The sequence below is a fragment of the Grampus griseus genome, assembly GCF_964374135.1.
Source record: "Grampus griseus genome assembly, chromosome: 9".
In the NCBI taxonomy this organism is placed as follows: Eukaryota; Metazoa; Chordata; class Mammalia; order Artiodactyla; family Delphinidae; genus Grampus; species Grampus griseus.
The window spans coordinates 7,698,176-7,722,202 of NC_139003.1; the positions used below are offsets into that span (position 1 = coordinate 7,698,176).

A 24,027-nucleotide genomic window follows, 5' to 3' on the forward strand; every position below is an offset into this window, starting at 1 on the left:
AACGTGTTTTTTATTGATAGAGAAAGGAAATCCACTTATATCCTGCATATAACACTGAAAATAGATTCTAATTATAACATACATTACAAATTTTCATTAATGCCACCTGAATTTTTATCATTATTAAAGGAATTCTCTTCAAAAAACAATGAGGTTTGTCATTAAAGACAGAAATGTCTTTGACAAAAATAACGTGTGCTTTGCAGTGTTTATGAGAAAGTGGGTTCGTCATCCGCAGACGTTTCTGCTGCTGATGCCACGCGTGTGTGCACGGAGGGGGGGCTCTGCTCCCCTACTGCCTCCTCCGAAAGTATCTGTCTGCAGGGCGCCTTGTCCCATAAAGAAGCTCGTCTTGGTGAAGAGGACAAGCGAGGTGTCCAGCCAGCCCCCATCAAGCAGACCGGCCTGTGGAAGCCGTCCTAGGAGGTGCCACGTGGCAGAGAGCAGAATGTCTGGCTATTCTGGTGCTAAACGGGTTTGCTGAGAGCGTTTCTCTTCTCTTGACTAATCCATGTGTGTGTGTGTGTGTGTGTGTGTGTGTGTGTGTGTGTGTGTGTGTGTGTGTGTGTGTGTGTGTGTGTGTTTAACTCATCCTTTTGCTTCCAAGAATGACTGGAAGCGAGGGGAATCTAACATGCATCAGAGTTTTACGAGCTGGGTGAATGAGGGTGGGTGAAAATAACCATAAATTGGTATGTATTGGCTGTACCCACGTAGGGGACAGCTTCAAGTCTTTGTTATTTCACCCCGGGGGTAGGAATCTGTATAAACACCCTCACAGTCCATCCCTCTCTCTACCCCCATCACCCTTGGCAACCGCAAGTCTGATCTCAACTATTACATGTACAAGGGATAAACAACAAGGTCCTACTCTGTAGCACAGGGAACTGTAGCCAATCTGCTGGGATAAACCATAATGGAAAAGAATATATTAAAAAAGAATGTCTATATGTATATAACTGAGGCACTTTGCTGTACAGCAGAGACTGGCACATTATAAATCAACTATACTTCAAGTGAAAAAAAAAGAAAACACAAACCCTCGCAAGGACTGTACCTGGTACATGTCATAGTGACATGTAGTCTTTTCATGCAGGTCACCTTGCATGCAGAGAGCAGAGTAGCTCTGCTCCTGAAAGCACAAGTCTGGGCCAGCATCCACCCGCTTCTCCCCACTCTTTAGCCCCCTCAGCCTTTTCCCAGGAGAGATTTGTTGTCTCTCCTCCACACCCCATGATGGCTATTTAAGTGCAGCTCTGGAGGGCACAGTGACCTTCCAGGAACTTGGGGACAGCTGAGTTTTTTGGAAGTACTGAGCTGATAGAGTCCTATTAGGGCACCTGGTATGGAAAATGCTGCAGCTTTGGGGGATGTAGACAATCAAAGGGAGACAGGCACAGGAGAGAGATCCCCTCACTCTCCGTTCAGCTCTCCTTTCAATATACACAGTAGGGCTTTTTTCCTTCTTTTATTGCAGAAGAAGGTATTTTAATCTGCTCTTATCAAAAAGTCAAAATAAAATGAACAGGAAGTTTAAAAACAGGTCCCTATGCCAACTGCAAGCATATAGTGGTTGTACAAGAAATATCTGCTAAATTTAATTGAATTGTGGCTTAATGAGTCATTTCTCTGAACCTCAAAAGTGTTCAATTTTTGTGGAAAGGTTTTGCAGATACCTCAGATGAACAGGCTCTGATTGACTTTTTGGGAAATGTAGCACAGAAACGACTGCAACACTTTTCAAAAATAGATAAGGACCATTAAGAAACATAACCAGAACAGAGCCACAGAATATGCAAAACCAATTTAATTATTAGTGTGAAATTTCCCTCTTAACTTAATTTAATAGAATTACATTATCTTAAAGACGATATATGTATATTTGTTAAAAACAGTCGCTTTAGGATTAAGATGATTATAAACGTGAGTCAGGCAAAGGAGGCCCCACACAGCACACGGCGTGAAATGGAATCACTTAATTGGTGGCATGCAGCTTGCCACTGATGGTAACCAGGCAGAGCTGTGAAGCTCGTATAATTATGAGCAAAGCTGAACAGCTGTTTTTCTTTATTGATTTCTACCTTTTTCCTATAATGACTATTCAAATTTAGCTTCTTGATTTTTTTTCCCTCAGCAAAATAAGGCTGCAGTATTATCCAGCAATAAAAAGGAATGAGCTATCAAGACACGAAAAGACATGGAGAATCTTTAAATGTCTATTGCTAAGTAAAAGAAGTCCATCTGAAAAGGTTAGGATTCCAATTACATGACATTCTGGAAAAGGCAAAACTATGGAGACAGTAAAAAGATCAGTGGCTGCTGGGGGTAGGGGGTGAGGAGGAAAGTATAGATGGAACACAAGGGATTTTTAGACTAAACTATCCTAATGATACTGCAAAGGTGGAGACTAGTCATTCACTACACACTTATCAAAATCTGTAGACTGTACAACACAAAAAGTGAAGCCTAATGTAAACTATGGACTTCAGTTAATAATACTGTATCAACATTTTGTCATCATTATAAGAAACCTGCTAGGCTGTGGCAAGTATATAACAGCAACGATAATTATGGTGTAGCAAGACGTTAATAACGGGGGAAACTATGTACGCATGTGGGGAAGGGTGAGCAGGTATATGGGACTTTCTGTTCTTTCCCTTTAATTTTTATGTAAACCTAAAATTGCTTTAAATAATAAAGTCAATTAATTACATTTTTTAAAAAGTCAGTAAAATCAAACTTTCAAACTATTAAGCCACACGATAGTAAGTCATTTGCAAGACTAGGTCACTTTGTTTTAAATTAATAACATGACTCCATTTGTACCTGATATTGCCATTAATTTGATATTAATTAATTAAAATTAAATAACCTTACTATTAAAAGAAGCACTAAACGTGTTTACTTGTTTTAGGCTTTGATTCCTATAACTCGTAGTAAGAAAAATCAATAAAAACTTAATGTTTTAGAATATGCTTAATAATTAGTCCCACAAAAATTAATTTATGCATATGGTCTGTGTTGAGCCTGTTCTTATTGATTGAATTTTCTTTCCTCTCTGCCTTCTATTGCACCTCCCATATTAACTAGAAATTTGAAGTCAGGCCCGTCTGTGTGTGTGTCTCTATATCAGGGTACCAGACAGCCTGGAGACCTCTGCTGGCTGCAAATGATGAGGACACTAGATCAGCCCTGGGAGATGGAGGGGAAGGGGAAGGAGAGAGGAGAGCAGAAAGTTATCAGGGATTGACACGATCCTCTATTTGAACTGTCAAATAAATACATTATGTCTATCTCCCAGGGCCTTTCTCATTCATAAAACAAGCACAGACAGTATACAGACAAGCCAGCACAGAAAGACTCACCCTGAAGTCCCGGCCCCACCACTTACTTGCTATATGACCTGGCACATGTCACTTAAATTCTCTGTGCCTCTCTCCTCATCTATCAAGTGGGGGTTTGAGTAGGAACCCACCTGCAAGGTGAATTAGTAAGCTCAGCAGACATTGCTCCTCCCTGTATCTGTCTAGGTACTGTAGCCGAGACTGAAGGGCAATCTGTTAAATAAAGTTGATGCTAGTGACAAAGAAAAATGGAAGAGTGCCTTCTTCCTGATCCAGGACTTTGCTTTATCCTCTGAGCTCATACTTCAAATGCTAATTCCTCCTGGACATTTAAGATGGAATTATAGCTTGAGAATAAATTTACCTGGGAAAAGTAGTGTGAATTACAAATTAAAAATCATTGAAAGTTTCTTTGAGAAGATTAGCTTCCTTACATAAGTAAACTTTGTTTTTAATAGCTACATTTAAAAGCAGAAAAAAACTTAGACCATAGTCTATCTGTCTTATTTCCAGAGCATGGAGGTGTCACAATTAAAATGTAGCCATGCTTGCTGGCAGCAAACATAATGGTCACATGAAATATCTGTTGTGAACATTTAATGCTCTTTTAAACAGCAGGATTATTCACATCCTTCCAATTTTTAAGAGATGAATAACTCTTCCAAGCAAATATTTGTATTTCTATGGCTTCTCTGTGCTTTCTTCAACTACGATAGAAAAGTCTGCAGGGAGGTCAGCCTTCCCAAACGTGGCCATAAGGCTGCTGGGCGATTCTCTAAAGCACAAACGTATTTGGCTAAATCTGCTTCTTCTGTCCACCCTTCATTCTGTTTTTCTATTTTGTCCTTCAGTGTATTCAAATGAAGGATAGCCTGATTTCTTTCCATCCCAATGTGCTAATCTTCAAGGTCTCCAGCGTTTAAATTCTAGCTCATGAATAAGATTATGCAAGCGATCTTCATAGCTCAGACTCCTTTCCCCAGAATACACCATGTTCTCCTTCCCTGGGTCGTAAGATAAAGCACTGCTCAGTGGCAGTTAATCTTTGTGCTGCATGAAGCATCGTGAGATGTCACAGACCAGGAGGAAAAGATCCAGTTCTACCAGGTAACCTCAGCTGGACCTGTTCCTCTGTTCCATTGAGCAATGATGACTCTCATCTTAACCTCCATGGGTATCATATGTGATAATAGTTATGATGGGCTTTTAAAACTGCAACGTGCCCTACAACTATAATGTATCATCACAGTTATGTGATGGGGGTTAAATATAATACAGTTGATTCTCAATATTCACAGTATTTATGTTTTCTATAGTAAGTGCAAACACCGAATTAGCAAATACCAAACCGTTGCTCTCAGGGGAAATACAGGGCAAGGTTCCTGCGAGCCTCTGGTCACAGCATTTCATCAACCAATCAATACCTAACCTCGTTTTATGTGTGTTTCTGTTTAAAGACACCTTATTTGACATATGTTGTTGATTCACTAACATGAAACTCGCGGCCAAAAGCACTGTAACTCATGCTTGAATGAGGCTTATTTAATCCACATATTTTGTCTGTGAAGCACAAAGCCTTCTTGCACTTAAGAACAACAGACGGCACTTCAGTACTTCATTTGGGGCCATTCTGAACAGGGAAATCACTAATAAAAAGCCCCCAAATGCAAAAGGACGTGGCACTAAATAGACCACGAAAATGACAGTTGTTCACAGTGTGAGAGCTGAAACGAGACGGCAGCGTTGCCTTGTCCCCCTCAGCTGGAATGTGGGCGTTGGTGACAAATTTTTTGCTGCTCTGCACATCTCTGCAAATGACCACAAAAGCACCACTAGTAGATCTTAACAAGTAGGTGAATTTGCAAATATGAAATCTATGAATAATGACGACTGACCACGTGAATATAAGAAGTTAAATTTTCTGTGTCTTCTGGAATACTTCTGAATATTATAATAGAAGAATTTTGGCTTTCAGAGTGTTTGCTTATTCAGAAATAATTGGGTATGCAAATATACCCTGTATGTCAAAAACAGGTGAGCTGAAGATTTGGGACAAAAATAGATTCCCTGCTTTTGACAATCTGGTTTAACCAAATACTAAAAATGTCATAAAAACAGAACTTACGTTCTCTCACTGAATTTCAATAATAAATGCCTTTTTTCGTTTGTTTTTGTTAATGAAAAATAATTTAATTTTGTAAAAGAAAGGTGGAGATGTGATGGTACCAATTTGTCTTCAACTGAACATTTCCCAAAGTTTTCAGTGCTCATTTAATTCCTTGTTTTTATGAGTGACTTGGTATTGAGGTCAGACTTCCCTTTATTTTTTATTAATTAAAAGTCAAAGACTAGATGTAGTAACACTGCCTAAGATGTACTGAGCACTTACTATGTAGCAAGCGCTGCGACAGTGCTTTACATTCATCATACCATTTTTAATCTTCATGGCAAAGCATGTGACATCAGTACTGCTATTACCCCCAGTTTATAATTAAGAAAACCGAAGCTCAGATATGCAGGGAACCTGCTGTGGCTCCTGTAGCAGATAGGACAGCTGATCCCAGGTGTCTGACGCCGGAGCCTGCGTTCCTAGCCTTTACTCTTCGAAAGCTCCACTTCCAGCCTAAACTTTATTAAAAGATTTGCTTTTGCAGCTGTCTTATCTGGATGTTGAGAGTGTGTCTTTTGATTATGCTGCTGTCATTATCAATTGTATTTGTTAAAGACACATTTGGGTGACAAGGGAAGATGATCATGCCGCCGAGAGTGTGTTATTTTGGAAAGGATATTGAACGAACCTGCCATATGAGATCTTGGCCCAGTCATTTAATCTCTGTGAGCATCGTTTTCCTCAGCTGTGATATGATGAGGTTTAAATACATTATATCCTAGACACTTCGATGATTCTATGAAGGTAATGATGATGAAAAAAAAAACCCAATGGATTTCTAAGAATGAAAGTTATTAATGCAATTAAAAAAGAATGCCAAGCTAACTCACGGGACAAATTCCATCTAAACAGAAGGCCTCCCTCAGCCTTGAGAAGATTTTGGACATTAAGACTATGTTAAATGTTCTTTAGGACGTGAAAAATTAGATATAATTGCATCTCTTCAGTTTTAATATTATTTCTTGCCTACCACTTAAATAAGCTTTCTCATCAGTGTTTTACTGCTTCTTTAATCATTGTAATAAAAGCCGAAGGCAACTGAGAAGAAATTTCAATTAACTATTTGCCATTTGTTCATTCATCAATTTTGCCGCATTCAATGCAGGAGGCAGAGGGGAATCACAGGGCGACGACCTGCTCTCAGGGATTCTCTCTAAAGGAGCAGCAGACAGTTCAATCCACCACATTTTCCTCTGTCTCCATTTAAAGAAATGCATTCTGTTAATCATTCCCTTCAATCACACCTCTAAAAGAACTACCGGATTCTAAGCTGTAGATAAATATTTAATTCCCGTGCATTTCCCAATCTCTGCTGGCGAAGGCAGGAAAGTCGGGCATGAACAGGAGATGATGGTGTGATCACTGCACGTCCCTCCTCCTTGCCCATCAACCTTCTGCAGCGTCTCAGGCACCAGCTCCTCGTGGACACTTACTAAACACCACGCCATGAATAAGCAACTCCAGAGAACAGTGTGGATTAGATCCTCTTTTACCTCGATCACTTCTTTAAAATGGAAATTGGTATTGAGGTAACTGTTTAGAGATACCTTGTATATTTTGCCCAGTTTTCCTCAAAGGAAACATTTTGCAAAACTATTGTAGAATGTCACAATCAGGATACTGAGATGGATACAATTCACTGATGGTACTCAGACTTTGTACGTGTGTGTGTGTATGTGTGTATTTAATTCTATATAAGTGGATCACCTGTGCAGGCTGTCTATTCACCACCACAGTCAGATATTGAACAAATCCGACTGTAAGAATCCCTCGTGTTGCCCTTTTATATCCACAGCCCCTCTGGCCTCTCTTTACCCCTCCCTCGCACCCGTCGCCAACTGCCGGCAACCGCTAATCTGTCCTCTATTTCTAAAATTCTGTCACTTCAAAAATGTCATGTAAATGGAATCAGTAGGTGTGCAACCTTTCGGGATTGGATTTTCCCTCAGAATAACTCCCTGGAGATCTATCCAAGTGGTTTTGTGTCTCAATAGTTTGCTCCTTTCTTTACTGAGCAGTACTCCATGGCATGGAGACACTGCTTGTATTATTTTCCAGTGGAGCTGCATTCTTTTCTCTTTTGCCTTTCTGAGTAATGACCGGGTCCAAGTCAACCCAAGACACCGTCTGCCTGCAGAAGGAGTGCAGGCAGAGGTGGGAGGAGGGAGGGTTACTACAGGTAATGTTCAGTTTCTGACATGTGTCATGGGACCATGCATCCACGGAATACTCTGCAACGTGTCCAGAACAGAAGTCTTACTTTTTATCCCCTGGTTCCCAAACCACTTCTCACCCAATGCCATTCTCAGTAAATAGCACCACCATGTACCCAGTTACCCAGGCCAAAATCTTGGGGCCGTCTTTTATCTCTTTTCACCTACCACCCAATCTATCACCAAATACTGTGGGCTCTTCCTTCGACATATTCCTTTTCCAAGTGCTTCTCCACTGCTGCCACGGTAACTGTTTTGGCGCAAGACAAACTGTTTTGCGCCGTCTCTCACCGGGGCTCTACAGCTGGAACTTTGCTGCTCTCCTCCTGCCCTTTCCCATCCACCCCTGCGCTAGTCAGCACAGCACCCGGCAGCTGGAATGATGCTCCTAACAGCTCAGTCGGATCCAAGCCACCTGCTTCTTCCCACCTCACCTCCACAATGGTCTTCAAGCTGCTGTCTAGCTGCTGGCTAAGGCTCTACCTTCGTCTTTCTGTCCTGTCATCATCGTGGTCTAGCTACCCCAGCTTTCTTGCTATTCCTTGAACAAGCCGAGCACGGGCCTCCACCTCAGCCTCCCAGCCTGGGCATCGCCCTCCACGCTTCCTGGGACACTTCCCCTCCCGCTGTGCACACGCTGCTGCCCTCACTTCATTTAGGCCTCTGCTTAAACGCCACCTCCTCCTACCTTCTCCGAGAGGACTTCCCCGAATCCTCCTTTATTTTTCTTCACAGCATTTACCGCTAGCTAACATCATATTACACAATTATTTTCTCAGCCTTTGTTCATGCCCACTGGAACACATGCTTCATAAAGGCAAGGGCTTTTTCTGTTTTATTCATTGTTTCATTGCTATCGCTTGGCATATGTAAGGGTTCAATATACTTTTGAGTGAATTTCCCCAAATTCCTTTACCCATAAATTTTTTTTTTTTTGCAGTACGCGGGCCTCTCACTGTCGTGGCCTCTCCTGTTGCGGAGCACAGGCTCCGGACGCGCAGGCTCAGCGGCCATGGCTCACGGGCCCAGCCGCTCCGTGGCATGTGGGATCTTCCCAGACCGGGGCACGAACCTGTGTCCCCTGCATCGGCAGATGGACTCTCAACCACTGCGCCACCAGGGAAGCCCTACTCATAGCTTTTAAGCCATGAAGGACTAAGCAAAGCAGGTCACAGTGTTCTCCTGTGACACAGAGACAGTACCTACCCTTCCAGCCAACATGGGGAAGACACGAAGCTATTTCTTAGTCGCAGGAGAATTTGGTGACAGGGAGCATGGCAGATTGCATCCACGCCCCCTCCCCCAGCCCTCTCTCCCTCCCCGTCACTTGCTGTTTCTCCGACTGAAGAAGCAAGAGTTTATTTCTCTTCTTGACTCTGGATTTGGTCAAATGGCTTAATTCGGACAATGGCATGCTAGTGGGAGTGGCAAGACCAAAAGCTTGAAAAGTGCTCACCCGACTGGGCTGCTGTCTGTGTCTCTGCCACTGGCTTGAGATGAATACACCCGTGTAACCCTACAGCCCCGGGAGGAAGACGACAGGTGTATCACAGAGCCCTCAACTCTTAACTGCCCTGCAGGTCAGTGAGGAGGAGTGACTGTTGGAACTGCTTGTCATCTGGCACTACCTGGTAGAATAGGTAAAAGCAAGGCTTTATTTTTAAGCCCAAGAAGACTACGAGAAAAGAGACCCAGAGGGAGAGAGAAGAGCTGAGCTTTGCCTGGAGAGCAGGCAGTGCTCACAGAGGGTGAGGAGAGGCCTGAGGCTGAGAGCTCCTGCCCAGCTTCCCCACGTGGGGCTCCGGGAGGAGCCTGCCACGTAGGGGGCTCTGCACCACCCTGGGGCAACCTGGCCTCGTCAAGAGAGGGGAGAAGAGTGAGCAGATGTGTCTCTGGCTCTCCAGCCCTTCCCTTGTGAGGAGTAAACCCTGAGAGGAAGCCCATGACTCCACCACGGGGCTGCTGTGGGGAGGCTGCCATGGGGAGCGGGGAGGACATGACAGAGACTTGGGGCTCTGTCCCCTCCAGTGAGGGACAGAAGCAGCAAAGGGAGTGATAGCAGATGCTCTCTGGGAGCATTGCCTCAGTCAAGGAGGGACTCGAAGTTCATCAACCTCAGATCTTAGCATCCAAGGCCAGACAAGCACGCAGGGACCAGGTGGACACAGGACACTGGGCTGGAGGCCAGCAGATGGCAGATGTTGCAAACTCAAGGAAGGACCAGCAATGATCTGGGTCCCTCCCTGTGATGACGTTAAAAAGAACATTTAAGCTACAACATCTCGCTGCCCACCCCCTTCTATGTTCCACACACCTACACACACGTGTACAGAAGGAAGCAGGGGACAGGGAGGGCCACTCGAGAGGCTGAGCATCTTCGTTCCGGAGGGACAGAGCACGACAGAAGGCACTGTTGAAATGGCAAGTCAGACTCAGCTGTCAGCCAGACTGGACACTGTGTACCTGCCCTTGCTACCCTAGAAGGAACGTCAGCTCACCACAGACAAATGAAGACACTGCATTTTCTCTGCACATCCAAGTTGTTTCATGCATGACAATGTGCAACTCTGTTATAACCATAGCAACCTCCAATTTGGTCTCCCTGCAGCCTCTCACTCACTTCCTGTTACGTATTTTCCACTCTGCAGATGGTGTTACCTTTCTAAAATGTCGATCTGATCAGGTTATTCTCCTGATTAAAAAAAAGGTCCTTCCGTGACCCCCTTTGGCCCCCAAGACAACATTAAAACCTTAGCATGACTTGGGATGGAATCCAGTAATATGGCGACGTCTCTGCCTTCACCTCGGATTCTAAAGACGGCTGACAGCCATCCCCTGAGCTCTGCACTTTCTTCTGGCCTGTGGAGCGTGCAGGGTAGGGATGCAGGACGAGCCAGAACTGCTGGGAGTTACTGCTCCTGGCAGCAGCCCTGAGCCAGACCAGGTGCGGATGAGGGGCGAGGCCTGGCTTCCGTCTGTTCTGCGCTGTCTCCCGCAGTCCCCCACGGTTCTGAGCTCTGCTTGCCTGCAACGTGAGGGGCCCGATAATGGTCCATTCCTTTCCCTGTTCCATTTCTCCACTGCCCTACTAGTATTTCCTGGGGTCCTTTCTCAAATAAGCTGGTATTCACGTCCTCATCCCCTTGCCACTACTCCACCAAGGGGCTTCTCTCCTGGAACAGGGCTGGACCTCTGACCTCAAGAGCTCCTCCTGGGAGAACCCAAAACATGATAGGTGACTGTACAATTCATCAACACACTGGGCCACATTTTTAGAGTGAATGTGGGCATTGCTAACGATACACACTTGTCCTGGCATGAGGCAACTGGGCAAAGCAGGACATTTGGTCCCTCCTTATAAAGCCTGTTTTGATATGAACCCAGCTTACGGCTGCTGCATTTTGATCACCTGCTGCTTCTTACCCTAATTTCAACCCTTCTGAATGAAACTGGCTGTGGTTCCTGAAATTTCCCTCACAGCACATTGTGTTTTCAAAGCTGGTCATAATACCGCCCAGCCCACGTGCTCCTTTGCAGTGTGAGCTCGTCACTGAGCCATCAAGAGGCAGAGTCAGCTTCCCCTTTCCTGGAATCTGGGCTGCAGCCCAGATCTGGCCAGTAGCAGCTACTAAAGAGATTGTGTGTGATTTCTGAGGCTGGGTCTTAGAGACCTCCAGCTTGCACCTTTGCTTCTTCAATGCTCCTTCAAAGAGACCAGCTACCATGAAAGGAGGGAGCCCAGGCAGCCATGAGGTAGAGCCCAGGGCGGGGGCAGGGTGGTGGGGTGGGAGCGGGTGTAGGCGGTTGGCTTGGAGGGGAGAACTGGGGTCCCCCCCACCGGCTGACAGCCCCAGTGAAACTCCTGGGACGCCACGTGACTGAGGCCACTGTGGACCATCCAGTCATTCTTAGGCCCCAGCTGAGACCACGTGAAACAGAAGAGCCATCCAGCCAGGCCACAGGATTGTGTGAAGTAATAAAGTATTGTTGAAGCTGCAGAGTGTTCAGTGGGTTGCTGAACAAAACAGAGAACTGAAAAATCCCTCCTCTCCCTGCCCTCTGCTCCTCCCCGTACCTTTGCCCGGATAACTGTAACTTAGCACTCCGATCTCAGTTTCTATGTCGCTTTCCCTGGTGTGCCTTCCCTCATTTCCCAGACGGGGTTAAGTGCCCTTCCTTCTTGCTCCCAAAGAACCCAGTATTTCCACCTTCCATTTATCCTGCCACCCGTCCTTCCCCTTCGAATTGCCTTTTCATCCTCTGCTGCTCTCTTCCAGTTAGAACCTAAGCCCCTTTAAGAAACTGTGCCTGTCCTGGACACCACTGGTGTTCCAATGACATTTCCAATGCCTGGCGTGTGACAAATGATGACTACATACTTGTTCAGTTATGACTTAATAAAAATAACTAATGTTTATTACACACATACTATGGGGCAGACCCCATGCTACCTGTTAAACATGTGTTATTTTGTTGCATCCTGTAAAGCAGGGACCTTTCCTATTCCTGTTTTATACACGAGGAAACAGAATGCACAAGATGTTAAGTAACTTGCCAAAGTCATACTGTTTGTAAGTGACAGAGTAAGAATGCAAACCCACGTGTGTGACCGCAAAGGCTGTTCTTAACTGCAATACTTATGTATCAGTCAGGATGGGCTAGGTTGTGACACAGTAACAAATAGCCCTATAGTCTTGGTAGCTTAAGAAAGCAAAGGGTTTTTTCTTTCTGATGCTATAGATTCGTCATAAGTTGGCAGGGTTCTCTGTACACTGTGGGCACCGAGGGATCCAGTTTGATGGAGTAACCACTGTCTTGAGGTTTGTCGATCACCCTATCAAAGGGACAGAAGGACCCCGGAGGGTCTTGCATCAGCAGTTAAATGTTCTAGCCCAGAAACTGCACATGTCTTTTCTACGCATCACTTTTTTGGCTGGAAATACTCAGTGAGCAGTGTAATGTCTACCAGAGTATATACCACCTCACCCATGAATGAACATAGTGGTATGTCATCTCCTGCTGTGTGAGGAGACTTTGCCAAAGTTCTGGAAAGTTTTGGAAAACCCTAGAATAAGGATTTCTTAACAACAGATCATAAGATTCACACTTTAGATTATAATGGAAATCACACAGTGGCTACCAAAAGGTCTATCTTCTATCACAGTTGCTTTGATAGTCATAGTTTGGAAAAAAGCTCTGGGACCAATATGACTTACAAACTATATTAAATTCAGATGAATCAGCATTCACCTCTAATTTTACCACCCCAGACGTTGCCACTGACAAATAGCTCTGGTCAGTAAGGCAATGATTACTCTGCATGAGTTAGTATTCAACTTCTTCCCAAGTACAGCTTCTCAAACTCATACAGAGGAATTAATACCTTTTTCCTATAGAAAAGTTATTAATTAATACATTTACTTAATAGGTAATTAATTAAGGTATTTCCTACAGGTCTACTTTATTATGACTTTGTATTACTATGCTGCACGGCCAAAACACAAATAGTTATTTTGAAAAAAACAAAAAGAGAGCTCAGATTTTACTTTCTAAACAGAAAAGTAAAATGAGGACTGCCATCCTGAAAACAGAGGCTATCTGTTTAATAACACAGAACGTACAGTGACATGACGAGCAGCAGATACTGACATGCTTCTAAATTCTTGTCTATAATACACCCATAATGGTGCATGACATCAAGAACCCTAAATATAATTCTCCTTTTAGTTCTCACACGGAACAGGAGAACCTTCTCAGCTTTAATATTGCATCTTCCACCTTTTAAAAAAAATTTATTTAAAACATATATCCTGATATAAAGTTATCGGTCATAATTCTAGTTATTATCCTAAAATGTTATAAGTCACAGAAATATCCAAGTTTCCTGCTAATTGCATTGTACTCCAATTTTTAACCATGCTATTTTAAGTTTTGTCCTCTATAGACAATCATTACTTTAGGCCGATGTTTTTACAAAATGAAGATTTTCAAGAAGACTCATGAAAAGAACTTTTTTAAAAAAACAAATGTAAGTTTCTGATAGCCTTTAGGTAATACCACTGAATTGGGTAACAAATGACAAAACTCTAATGGAAAACCGGATTACTTCATCCAGATCAACAGGAATTAATTACATGGGACTGAATGAACGGATGAGTATGGTTTATAACTTTATGACTTTTTGGAAAATATACTAGCTTTAATTTTCACTTAAAAAACCATAATCTTACGGTTTCAAGGGTTTTTAGGCTATATGTAATCTGGTCTCACTCGATCCAGAAAACTCCTCAAAGTACAGGACAAATTTCCATTTAGCTTTTGTTAAATACTCTTAATCTTGGAAAGTCCACTACCTCAAAATAGTGGCCACTCATTTTTGAATAGCTTAGCTATTAGGAAGTTCTTTCTAATAGGAACCGGAAATTTTCCTTTCACTGGGCTACTTTGGTCCCACTGAGTAAGCCTCTACAAAGCCTTACCCTTCCTTCATGGAGCAGTTGTCAAATACTGAAAACGGATTCTTTCACTTCTCTTAAATCATATCTTTTTATTGGTATAAATAGAATCAGGTCTTTTGATTTTTCCTTTAGGGGTCCTTTATCTATCTGGTCTTCTTAAAAGAGTAATATACATCTTATAATGAGGTGCCTAGATCGGCCATGACATCCCAGCTGAGGTCTGACTGTACTTCCTTGCTATGGACACAGTTCCCTTATTAAGGTAGTTCAGTACTGTATTTATTTAAAAAATCAGTCACCACATAATGTTGGCTCATATCAAACTGTCCATAAAACCAACACCCTGAGTCTTTTTCTGTGATACCAGGAGTCTTCCATCTTCTACTTACGTGCTTTTTCTTTCTTTTGGTCTAAGTGCAGGAATTAAGTTTATATCATTATATTCCACCTTATTATTTTTATCCTATCTTTCTAGCCTGTCAAGATGCTTTTGAAGTGCTTTTTATCATCCAGCTTATTAAACCATCCCTCTCAGCTTTGTGTCATTTGCAAACTTAATAAACATTCTATTTGTGTCTTTTTTTTTTGCGGTACGCGGGCCTCTCACTGTTGTGGCCTCTCCCGTTGCGGAACACAGGTTCCGGACGCGCAGGCTCAGCGGCCATGGCTTACGGGCCCAGCCGCTCTGCAGCATGTGGGATCTTCCCAGACCGGGGCACGAACCCATGTCCCCTGCATCGGCAGGCGGCCTCTCAACCACTGTGCCACCAGGGAAGCCCCTATTTGTGTCTTTATCCAAGGCATTGATAGAAATGTTGGAAAAACGTGAGTAATACAGAAGACCTGCTTCAGGCTTCCAATTGACTTAAAGATTCCCTTGAAAGATGATTAAATCTGTTGCTGAAAATCAGACATATAAAGTCTATGACATCACTCAGCTAGTAACTGATGGACATAACTAGGTCTGGTGATACCTCTACTTTGTGAAGCTTTGCTCACTGCTAGGGATCCTGACTTCCTTCTTGGCTTGGAGGATTCAGAAACATGGCAACTCATTCCAAAATTCTGATGTTGGTTGACAGTGATCACCATTTTATTTCTAGAATATATTTCCTCTGTTCCCTTTAGAAGTCACACTTGTCGTTGACTAGGTACCCTTCTTTCATTCTTTTTATGTGTCCTTTTTCAAGCAGTGCTCATCAAAGAGCTCCATGTGGAGTCCTATTATTTATTTAGATCCACCTCCTTTTCCTTCTTTTATGCGATCAGTTTCTGATTAGCAGCCGACTCAGCTAACCAACATCCTGGGGGCATGGATCGCTAGGGGTTGTCAAAACCTTACTGGTTTATACTAGATATCCTTTTGAAGTTCAATCCGTCTTTCCAGGTGGATGTGTACAGAGCTGGTGAGTGCATATTGGTTGTTTCTCACTGAAGTGTATGTCAGTTTCAGAGGGAAATTTTAAAGGGTTTCTCATCAGTCCTGCTCCTACTAAATGACCAAGTTTTTAAGGAACATGGGCTGGAGGAGGTGGCCAGTAATCAGCCTCGCCAGACACCCACGTGTCTTTTGTGGTCCTCATGTGTGACTCCTTTGACTGTATTAACAGAATTTATCTTCAGAGTATCAGATCTCTTCCTTGCTTCTTCATCCTTCGAAAGACGCGGGTGTTATCAGGAAGCAGTGCCTAGCTCTTGGTGTCACACATCTGTTTCAAATGCCACCTCTACCAATGACTAGGAGGGACATTAAGCCCGTGGTTCTCAGTTGGTGGTGAATCTGCCCTTGGGGAGAACAGTTGGCAACATCTAGAGACAGCTGTGATTGTCACAACTTGGGTTGCTACTTGTAACCAGTTGGTAGAGGGCGGGGGTGGGGCACTGCTAAACACCCTACAATGCACAAGTCAACCACCACAACAAAGGATTATGTATCTGACCCCAAACTGCAGTATTGCTGCTGTTGGGAAACCTGCTTTAAGAAAATAACCCTTCTGAGCCTTGGGTCCGTTTCCTGTACAGTGAGGGTAACAGTGGTCCAGGGCAGTGTCGTGAGAATTATAGGCAGCACTGTACTTAGAACACACACCATAACGACTGGCACAGAGCCAGCATCAAAAACGGTAATTATTTTCTTAACTATTACCAGGCATTACATTGGTTACTCCCTAAGATGTTATTAGCTTAATACTAAAAAGGTAGTTCATTTACTCCACAAGTATTTTTTTGAGCACTTTCTATACGCTAGGCACTGACCTGGCTGACGCAAATAGATTAGTTAAAAGGAAAACAAGAAAACACACTCCAACTTCAGGAAGCTAACAGCCTGCAAGTAGGCACTGTGTTCCCATTTTGTAACTGAGAGAACCCAGGCCCTGCAAGGTTCAAGTAATGTACCCAAGGGTTCAACACTGATAAGGGGCAGAGCCTGGATTCAAACACCACCAGCTGCTACAGACTGAGGTGTCTGTAATTTGTGTCTCCCCAAATTAATATGTTGAAATCTTAACCCCCAATGTGATGACATCAGGGGATGGATCTGGGATTAGATCATGAGGGTGGAGCCCTCTCGAATGAGATTAGTGCCCCTCTAAGAAGAAACAGGAGACAGCTTGCTTCTCTCCATGTCACGTGAGGATACAATGAGAAAACGGCTGTCTGCAAACTAGGAAGTGGGCCCTCACCAGACACCCGATCTGCTGGTACCTTGATCTCGAACTTCCCAGCGTTCAGAACTGTGAGAAATAAACGTCTGTTGCTTAAGCCACCTAGTCTGAGCTGACTAAGACACCAGCTTTGCCTGATTCCAAAGCCTACATGCTTTCTACTCCATTATTATCAGACGCCTGCTTTTAGGAAAACCAGATTGCAAAGTGTGTGAGAATGGCAGATCTCACTTCTGTGCTCATTTTTATTTATTGTCTTAGCAGCATCATCCACATACCCTCTCCTTCTGCAGGATATGCTTTTTGTTCCTTTTCCCTTCTACTCTTTCTTAATTTAACAAATGTCTATGGAGCACTTGCTCCTTGTTAGGATACAGCGGAGCTAAGACACACTGCCTTCGTCTGCAGAGAGCTCCGGGGCTGGTGTGGATGACAGTCGGTCTCAGCAAGTCTCGTGTGGGACCTGCAGCATCACCTTAACTTACCCTCAGGTGCATGAGGCCATGAGGCCACCTCCATGTTGGGGCTGTGGATGTCCTTACAGGTATCTGTGCTTATTCATGTACCTCATCACATGCACAGTTAGCTTATTTGCACAGCAAAATTTTCCTTTGGTGAACAGAAAACTCTGGGTGTGACATTCACACATCTGAAGTTCGTGTTATGCTTTTAGCTTGACACAGATTTCTAGCACAGTAGATACTTAGTTATCATAGAGGATTTGCCTTTACAGTGTTATTTGTTCATGATCCTGAGGGTCCACGCCTCATTGCACACTGTAATTTTGCTGAAGTACCAATTTAATCACCTGACGTGAAATGCTGGTGAACAAGAGAGTGTTACTCATAGTGAGGGAGCCTGGCAATCACCCAACATTCCTGTCAAACTAAAGAAATAAAGTCCATTGTTTCAAGTATGTTCACGGTGGATGTTACTTTAGGAATATCATAGTGCAGTGTCTTTAGGAATATCAGTGTATAGTGTAGGGTTTGTTTTGATGGAATCATTACGACCCTGAAGGAACACTCAGAATTTCCAATTATTCTTCGGTGCACTGTGGAATGCACGTGGCGGCATCTGGGCACTCAGCAACATCTCGGGTCCATGCCCTGTGGATGCCGCAGCCTCTGTCCCACTAAAATGCTGGCGTATGTAAACAAATGATAATGGCATCACTTGACTCTCGGCTGCATTCCTTCTGGACCTCGGCCCTTAATGACAAGCTCTTTTGATCTGTTTAACCAGGGACTCTCATCAGAGAGACGCAGCTTCAAAACGCTACTCTACCACATACTAGCTGAGTAACTTTGGCATACTGACCACGCTCAGCTTTAGTTTCCTCCTCTGTAAAATGAGGGTAATAATCATAGGTCTTGCTTAATGGGATTGTTGTGACATTAAGTTGTCACATTTACACACATAAGACTTTTAGCATCTCCGCTTCCACCCCACCGACTGAGCTATTGCCCCTCCTTCCCGCCTTTGCGCGGAGGATGCCGCCCTTTCCCGTGGGGCCTTACCTACAACTGTTTGCCCCCTGTCTTGCCTGGTGTCTTCCTGGTTCTAAGTCCTGGAATACTTTTTGCTCTTGGCCATTCTCTGACATGGGATGTAGGGCTTATCCCTCAACTGGTCAACCTCTGCTACCCAAATCTCCTTCTTCTGCCTTCCTCTTTCATTCCTGAGTCAACCATCACAGAGGTTACAGCACAGTAGTCAGGAACAGAGACCCCGGTATCTGACTGCCCGGGTCCAAGTTTTGATTCCACCACTTAAATTGGTGGCCTTGGGTCTGTTATTTAACCTCTTAGTGCCTCCGTTTTTTCATCTGTAAAATGGAGATGATCACATTGACTATCTCATGGAATTGCTAGGAAGAGTAAATGAGTTCATGTATCTGAAGTGCTTAAAATGGAGCTTGGCCCGTACAAAGTCCTATATAAGTGTGTATTATTGTTACTTACTATTATAGGTTGGGTCCCCTGTTCCCTTCATTATCTGCCAGCTCCTCCCACCCCCATCTTTTAAAATGAGTGCTTTTAACGATTAATAACATGCTGATCACAAATTCACCTCCTCCGTGGCCAGCACATTACCCACCATCTGACTCTTTCCACTTTGGGTTCACAATATACGTCCTCTTAGAAAAAAAAATTCATTGGCTTTACATTAATCATTTTAAAATGCTTAGCCAATCACATCTCTATGTAATCTAGATAGCACGAATGTGTAGTAAGGAGAAGGGCCAGGGTGGCTCTTAAAGGAACAGATCCCAGATCAAGAAGCCAGGAGCAGACGCTCGGCTTCATACGTGTTTCAGTCTGTCACACACCACAGAACATGGGTTTCATCACCATCACTGACTTAGAGGCCTCCACCACCAATCACAATGTATTTCAAAGGCGAATTAGTAGCTTTAGAAAATTAGGTGAGCAATTTACCCCAAATTCTTACCTATAACTTTTCCTAGAAAGAGCGACTTGGGAGAATTGAACAGAGTGTCAGACGAACTTGGCAGGTGGTAACTCACAGAAGGATAATGATCCAGCTGCAGGAAGAAAAAGAGAGACACGTTTAGAAGAACGTCACCATCCTGCACTGGACTCAGATCTCCCAGGGGGGATGACATCATTCTTTGAACCTCAGTTTCTGGATCTTATTTCATCACTGCTGACTCTGAAATACCAGCCTGAGAAAATGGGAAGTCCATCCCTTCCTTTGCTGGGGTTATTGGAAAACAAAGTGAGTTTTGGTAAGTGAAGACCCTTTACGAATTGTTCTCCAGCTCATGCACATCTTCTGTGGATAATTTACCTGCTAGATTAAGATCCTTGCTCATTTTAACAGAGTGAAACCTGCTTGATCCAATCCCTAGTACTGACCTCTGAGATAGAAAATGCTACATCTATAGCGATGGATTTTCTTTAAGATCATCTTACTGTACTGTTTTCTTCACCGTTTGGGTCTCTCAACTTGCACACAAATATTGATCTTCAGAATACATATATGTTCAAATATGAATATGAATATATTCATATATATGAATACGTAGTTCAAATGCTGAGATTCAGGTTCATAGTCTTCTTGCTTATCAAAACGAGGGTGATTTCTCCTCCTGCCACAGGGCAGGGACATCAGAGCCTGGAGGGGACAAAGACACCTTTGCTCTAGCAGAGCTGCCTTTTCAGAGTGGCGCTGAGTTGGCAGCAGAGGGAGGAAGAAATGAAGCAGGTGGGACTCGCTTACAGGTAATGCCGGTTGTAGCAATGCACGTTTCTGATTACACTTCCCACGTAAAAGTGCAAGTGGTGGTGTCCCAGGATCACAGGGCTTCTCTTGTCCTTTGTGTCCCTAAGTGGCTTTTCTTGCCTTAGCTGAATTTTTACAACCCAAACATTCTGGTTGTGTTTCCCCAACTGTGAGCTCCTAGAACTTTCTGTGCTTCTGTGTACCCACATGTGAAAAGCCTCTCTTGTAACCTTTCGTTTTTCTGAAATGAGTTTAATACCTGCTCAGGTGAGCATAAGGCAAGGTGTGGGTCAGAAGGAAACACTGCATCCCTATCTGGCAGGGCCTTCCCGTGGGAACTGCACCAGGAAGCTACTTGCTGAAGGCAGTAGCACAGACTTCAGAAACTAGATCCACTGCCGGGTCTTGGCTCCTGACGGCCAAGATGGGCAAAGCTGCAGGAAGGAGACCTGCTTCCGGGAAGGAGAGGGTGGCTGGAAGTGCGCGGGGAGGGAGCTAAACTCACTTGTCAAGAGGAGAATGAGTTACTTTGAGGAACGATGGCTAATTATTAATGACCGCCTACACCGGAATTTTGAGACTGTTTACTAGAAACCTCGAGGTTATTGTTACTCAAGGTTAACAGTCAAAGAGTCATCATGTCTCAGGACTTTTGGGAGTTTTGACCTGCAGAATGGGTACTGTAAGTTTTTTTGTGCGTGGGTGAGTATCTGGTAGCACTGCGATAAAAGTCCAAAACACATGATTAAAGCAATCAGCGGCGTGTTCGACTATAATTTTGAAAAGCTTTCTACAATTTCAAGTGCATCGTTAACAAAACACTTATTCTGGCCAGAGAGTCTTAAACATTTTACTACTTTATTGTATTTCCTCTGGAGCAAAGGCAACTATTTCTGCTGCTAAATATTAACTAGCTGCTTTGGCGCCATCTGGTGGCACACATGCATAACTGCTGCGGTCCCTCCATCCACTTCTACTGCCTGTTGTCAAAAGGCTTCCGGAAAGTGCCGATATATCAATAATTAGTAAGCTACCTTACTATGCTTCAGTGATGATCTCCCCCTAAATACTTCTCATTTAATCTATTTTGTTAAATAACTTAAAAATGGATACAAAGAATATATGTTCATTATAGAGAAAATAACAGATTTGCAGACAAAAATTTAATGTTAATTTTTTGTCTATTCTTTTGATTTTTTCAAAAATTGGATGGAAGCCAACTACACATATTGTTTTGCATTTGCATTTCCTTTTCATTACTTAACAATGTAATAGGAGACGCTTTCTGTGTCAATACACATACAACTAAATCATCCCTTGCAATGAATGATGGGTATTCCATTTTATGGATATATGGTACCCAATTTTTAAAAAATATCAAATTTCTCTGCTTAGACTTTTAGATTTCTTGTATCTTTGGGCCTAGGACGTGCTGAGCACATAGCAGCTCCTCAATAAAAATGTGCTGACAACTCTTCCAGCAGCGGACACAGGTGAAATCAGTGCTCAGAGGTGGCCTGATTCACACAACAGAATCACCCTTCTTTTCCTGAACTGTTTCTAGGGACCCAGACGGGACAGAGTTGGCTTTTGGGCACATTTTGTATTATCTTTACTGAGCTCATGTAAAATAACATTCCTAGTTTGTCTCCATAGGGTTACTTTCAGCTCTTCTCTTTCCTTCATATATGCAGTTGGTGACTTGAACCAAAAGCTAAAATTTACATTTATTTATACTAAATTTATTTCTTTTGTTTTGAAGCATAATAACAGCCTACTCAAAAGTTTTTGAATCTTGATTCTGTCATCAGTGATTCTGCCTGGTTTTGATTTATCTATAAATATCACAAACATGCCAAGTCTTCATTCGTTAATGAAGTCATTAATGAAAAAACGTTGGACAGGAATCTAAGTGGGCAATGATCTATAATTCTAATACGAATTACTTGTTCAGTTAGGAAAATCTTTTGGAACAACTGACATAGAAAATATGACAAGTGCTGAAGATACAGAGGAAGGCTTTAACGTTCACAAAGATCAAACTCTCGCGTCTGCGGTAATTCTGTACTAAAAGAGGAAAGCAGGAGAGCTACGAGGAAAGAAGAGTCTGGCTGACTTTTTCCTTCTCTGTCACACTCCCCCCTGCCTTGTGCTGAGGAGGAGGGAGGCAGGTGGGGTTGCGGGAACAGGGGGAGGTGGAGTGGAGGGCACGGCAGGAAAGGCAAGAGCAGCTCGGGGGCCTTGAAGACGTGGCTCCGTGAAGGACCCCGGACTCTCTGGGGTGACGAGCCACGGGATGCGGGCGCCCTCTAGAGGCTGAAAAAGGCAAGGACCTAGATTCTCCCCTCACCGCCTGGGGTGCGGGGGGAACCAGCCCTGCCAGCACCTGAGCACCAGCTCAGTGATACTAATTTTGGATGTCTGGCCTCCCGAGCCATAAGATAATAAATTGGCGTTACCCTAAACTTGTGGTAAGTTGTTACAGCAGCAGTAGAAAACTAATAGAGGACATTAAAAAAAAAAGAGCCGTGCCACCAAAACCATGGCTGAACATCACCTTCTCCCAGCTCGGTTCTCAAATAATAGCTCCAGTCCTGTTTCACTCTTCCTGCCTCCCAGACGAAGGTTGCAAAGCTGCCCGATTCCGGAATTGCCCTTGCTTTTTAGAGCACCCAATCCTGCTTTCTGGAATCCTCCCAACACAAGCCCCATCCTCTTCCCATCTCTCGCCCAGTGCTATCCCCATCATGGTTCCTGGTATGTGACTCTCTTTGTGCCAGTAATCCGTTCATTGCCTCCTGGCTCCAATTCACCCTTCAATATCTGCTCTATGATAAACACGAATTCCCTTAATCTCCTGTAAAATGAGCAGGATATTAAACTTTCTCAGCCCTGGAGGGAAGAAGGGGCTCCTGGAAATTTCCAGTGCTGGCTTGGGGGCGGGGAGGTAGTGGAGGTTCGGCCTAGGGTGTGAGGTCTGCCCAAGCCACAGGCCCAGAGCAGGACGCCTCCGTGAGCCTACGGCCTGGTGACCCTCCGTCTCCCCTGGAAACGAGAGCCCCTGTGCAGCCCTGCATGGCCCGCATGCTCTGAAGCCCCCTGCCCCCAGATCCCCAGCCCCACCCACACACACGCTGGGTCCCTGCTTCCCCACCTGCACTCCAGACAGCGGCCTTGTGCTGGCCCAGAAACCCCAGACCAGTTCCAGCCCCACCAAACCAGAACTTCTCTGCTCTCTGTGGCGGGCCACGGCTTTTCCCACGACGTCTGGAGCTCCCATGCTGGTCCTTCTGTGGGTCTCCTCCCTCAGCCCTGATGCTTCTAGCAAACTCTACAGGGCTTTCCTTACATCTTGGAGGTTTCCTTTATTGCAGTTAATTTTTGTATCAGGAGCCGAGTGAGTTCTAAGCAGTTTCTATCGAATCCTGTTCTTAATGGTTGTTTCATTCTTTTAATGGTTATACTCTCCCCCCTTCCTTCCTGTCTCAGAAGCAATGCCTTCCCAAGGCTCTTCCTCTGCTTCTGTACATTTTAGACTCTTTCCATTTGATTTCCTAGAAGCCAGTGCTCAAATGAGAATTTCTTCAGTCAGGGTGTCAAAAAATCAAAGAAGTTGTGTAGCAAGTCCAGGCTGCAGTGCAAGCTTCCTGTCACTTAGACCTTAAGCACAGAGTATCCCATGGTATCTTGCATGTCTCTGATTATCACTTTTAAAAGTGTAAAGATGGGAGGGACCTTCAAGATGGCAGAGGAGTAAGACGTGGAGATCACCTTCCTCCCCACAGATACATCAGAAATACATCTACATGTGGAACAACTCCTACAGAACACCTACTGAATGCTGGCAGAAGACCTTAGACTTCCCAAAAGGCAAGAAATTCCCCACGTACCTGGGCAGGGCAAAAGAAAAAAGAAAAAATAGAGACA

At 43.9% G+C, this 24,027-nt stretch overlaps 1 protein-coding gene across 1 annotated transcript in view; it reads right to left on the minus strand.

The window, feature by feature from the left end:
- The window catches only part of CNTNAP2 (contactin associated protein 2), a gene marked incomplete at both ends in the record, with an annotated part of 2,009,686 nt that overhangs the window by 103,402 nt on the left and 1,882,257 nt on the right, over positions 1–24,027 (minus strand). Inside the window, one exon of the mRNA XM_082661728.1 lies at positions 19,306–19,399. Within this exon, the coding sequence (XP_082517854.1) occupies positions 19,306–19,399 (94 nt within the window). The remainder of the gene's footprint in view (positions 1–19,305; positions 19,400–24,027) is intronic.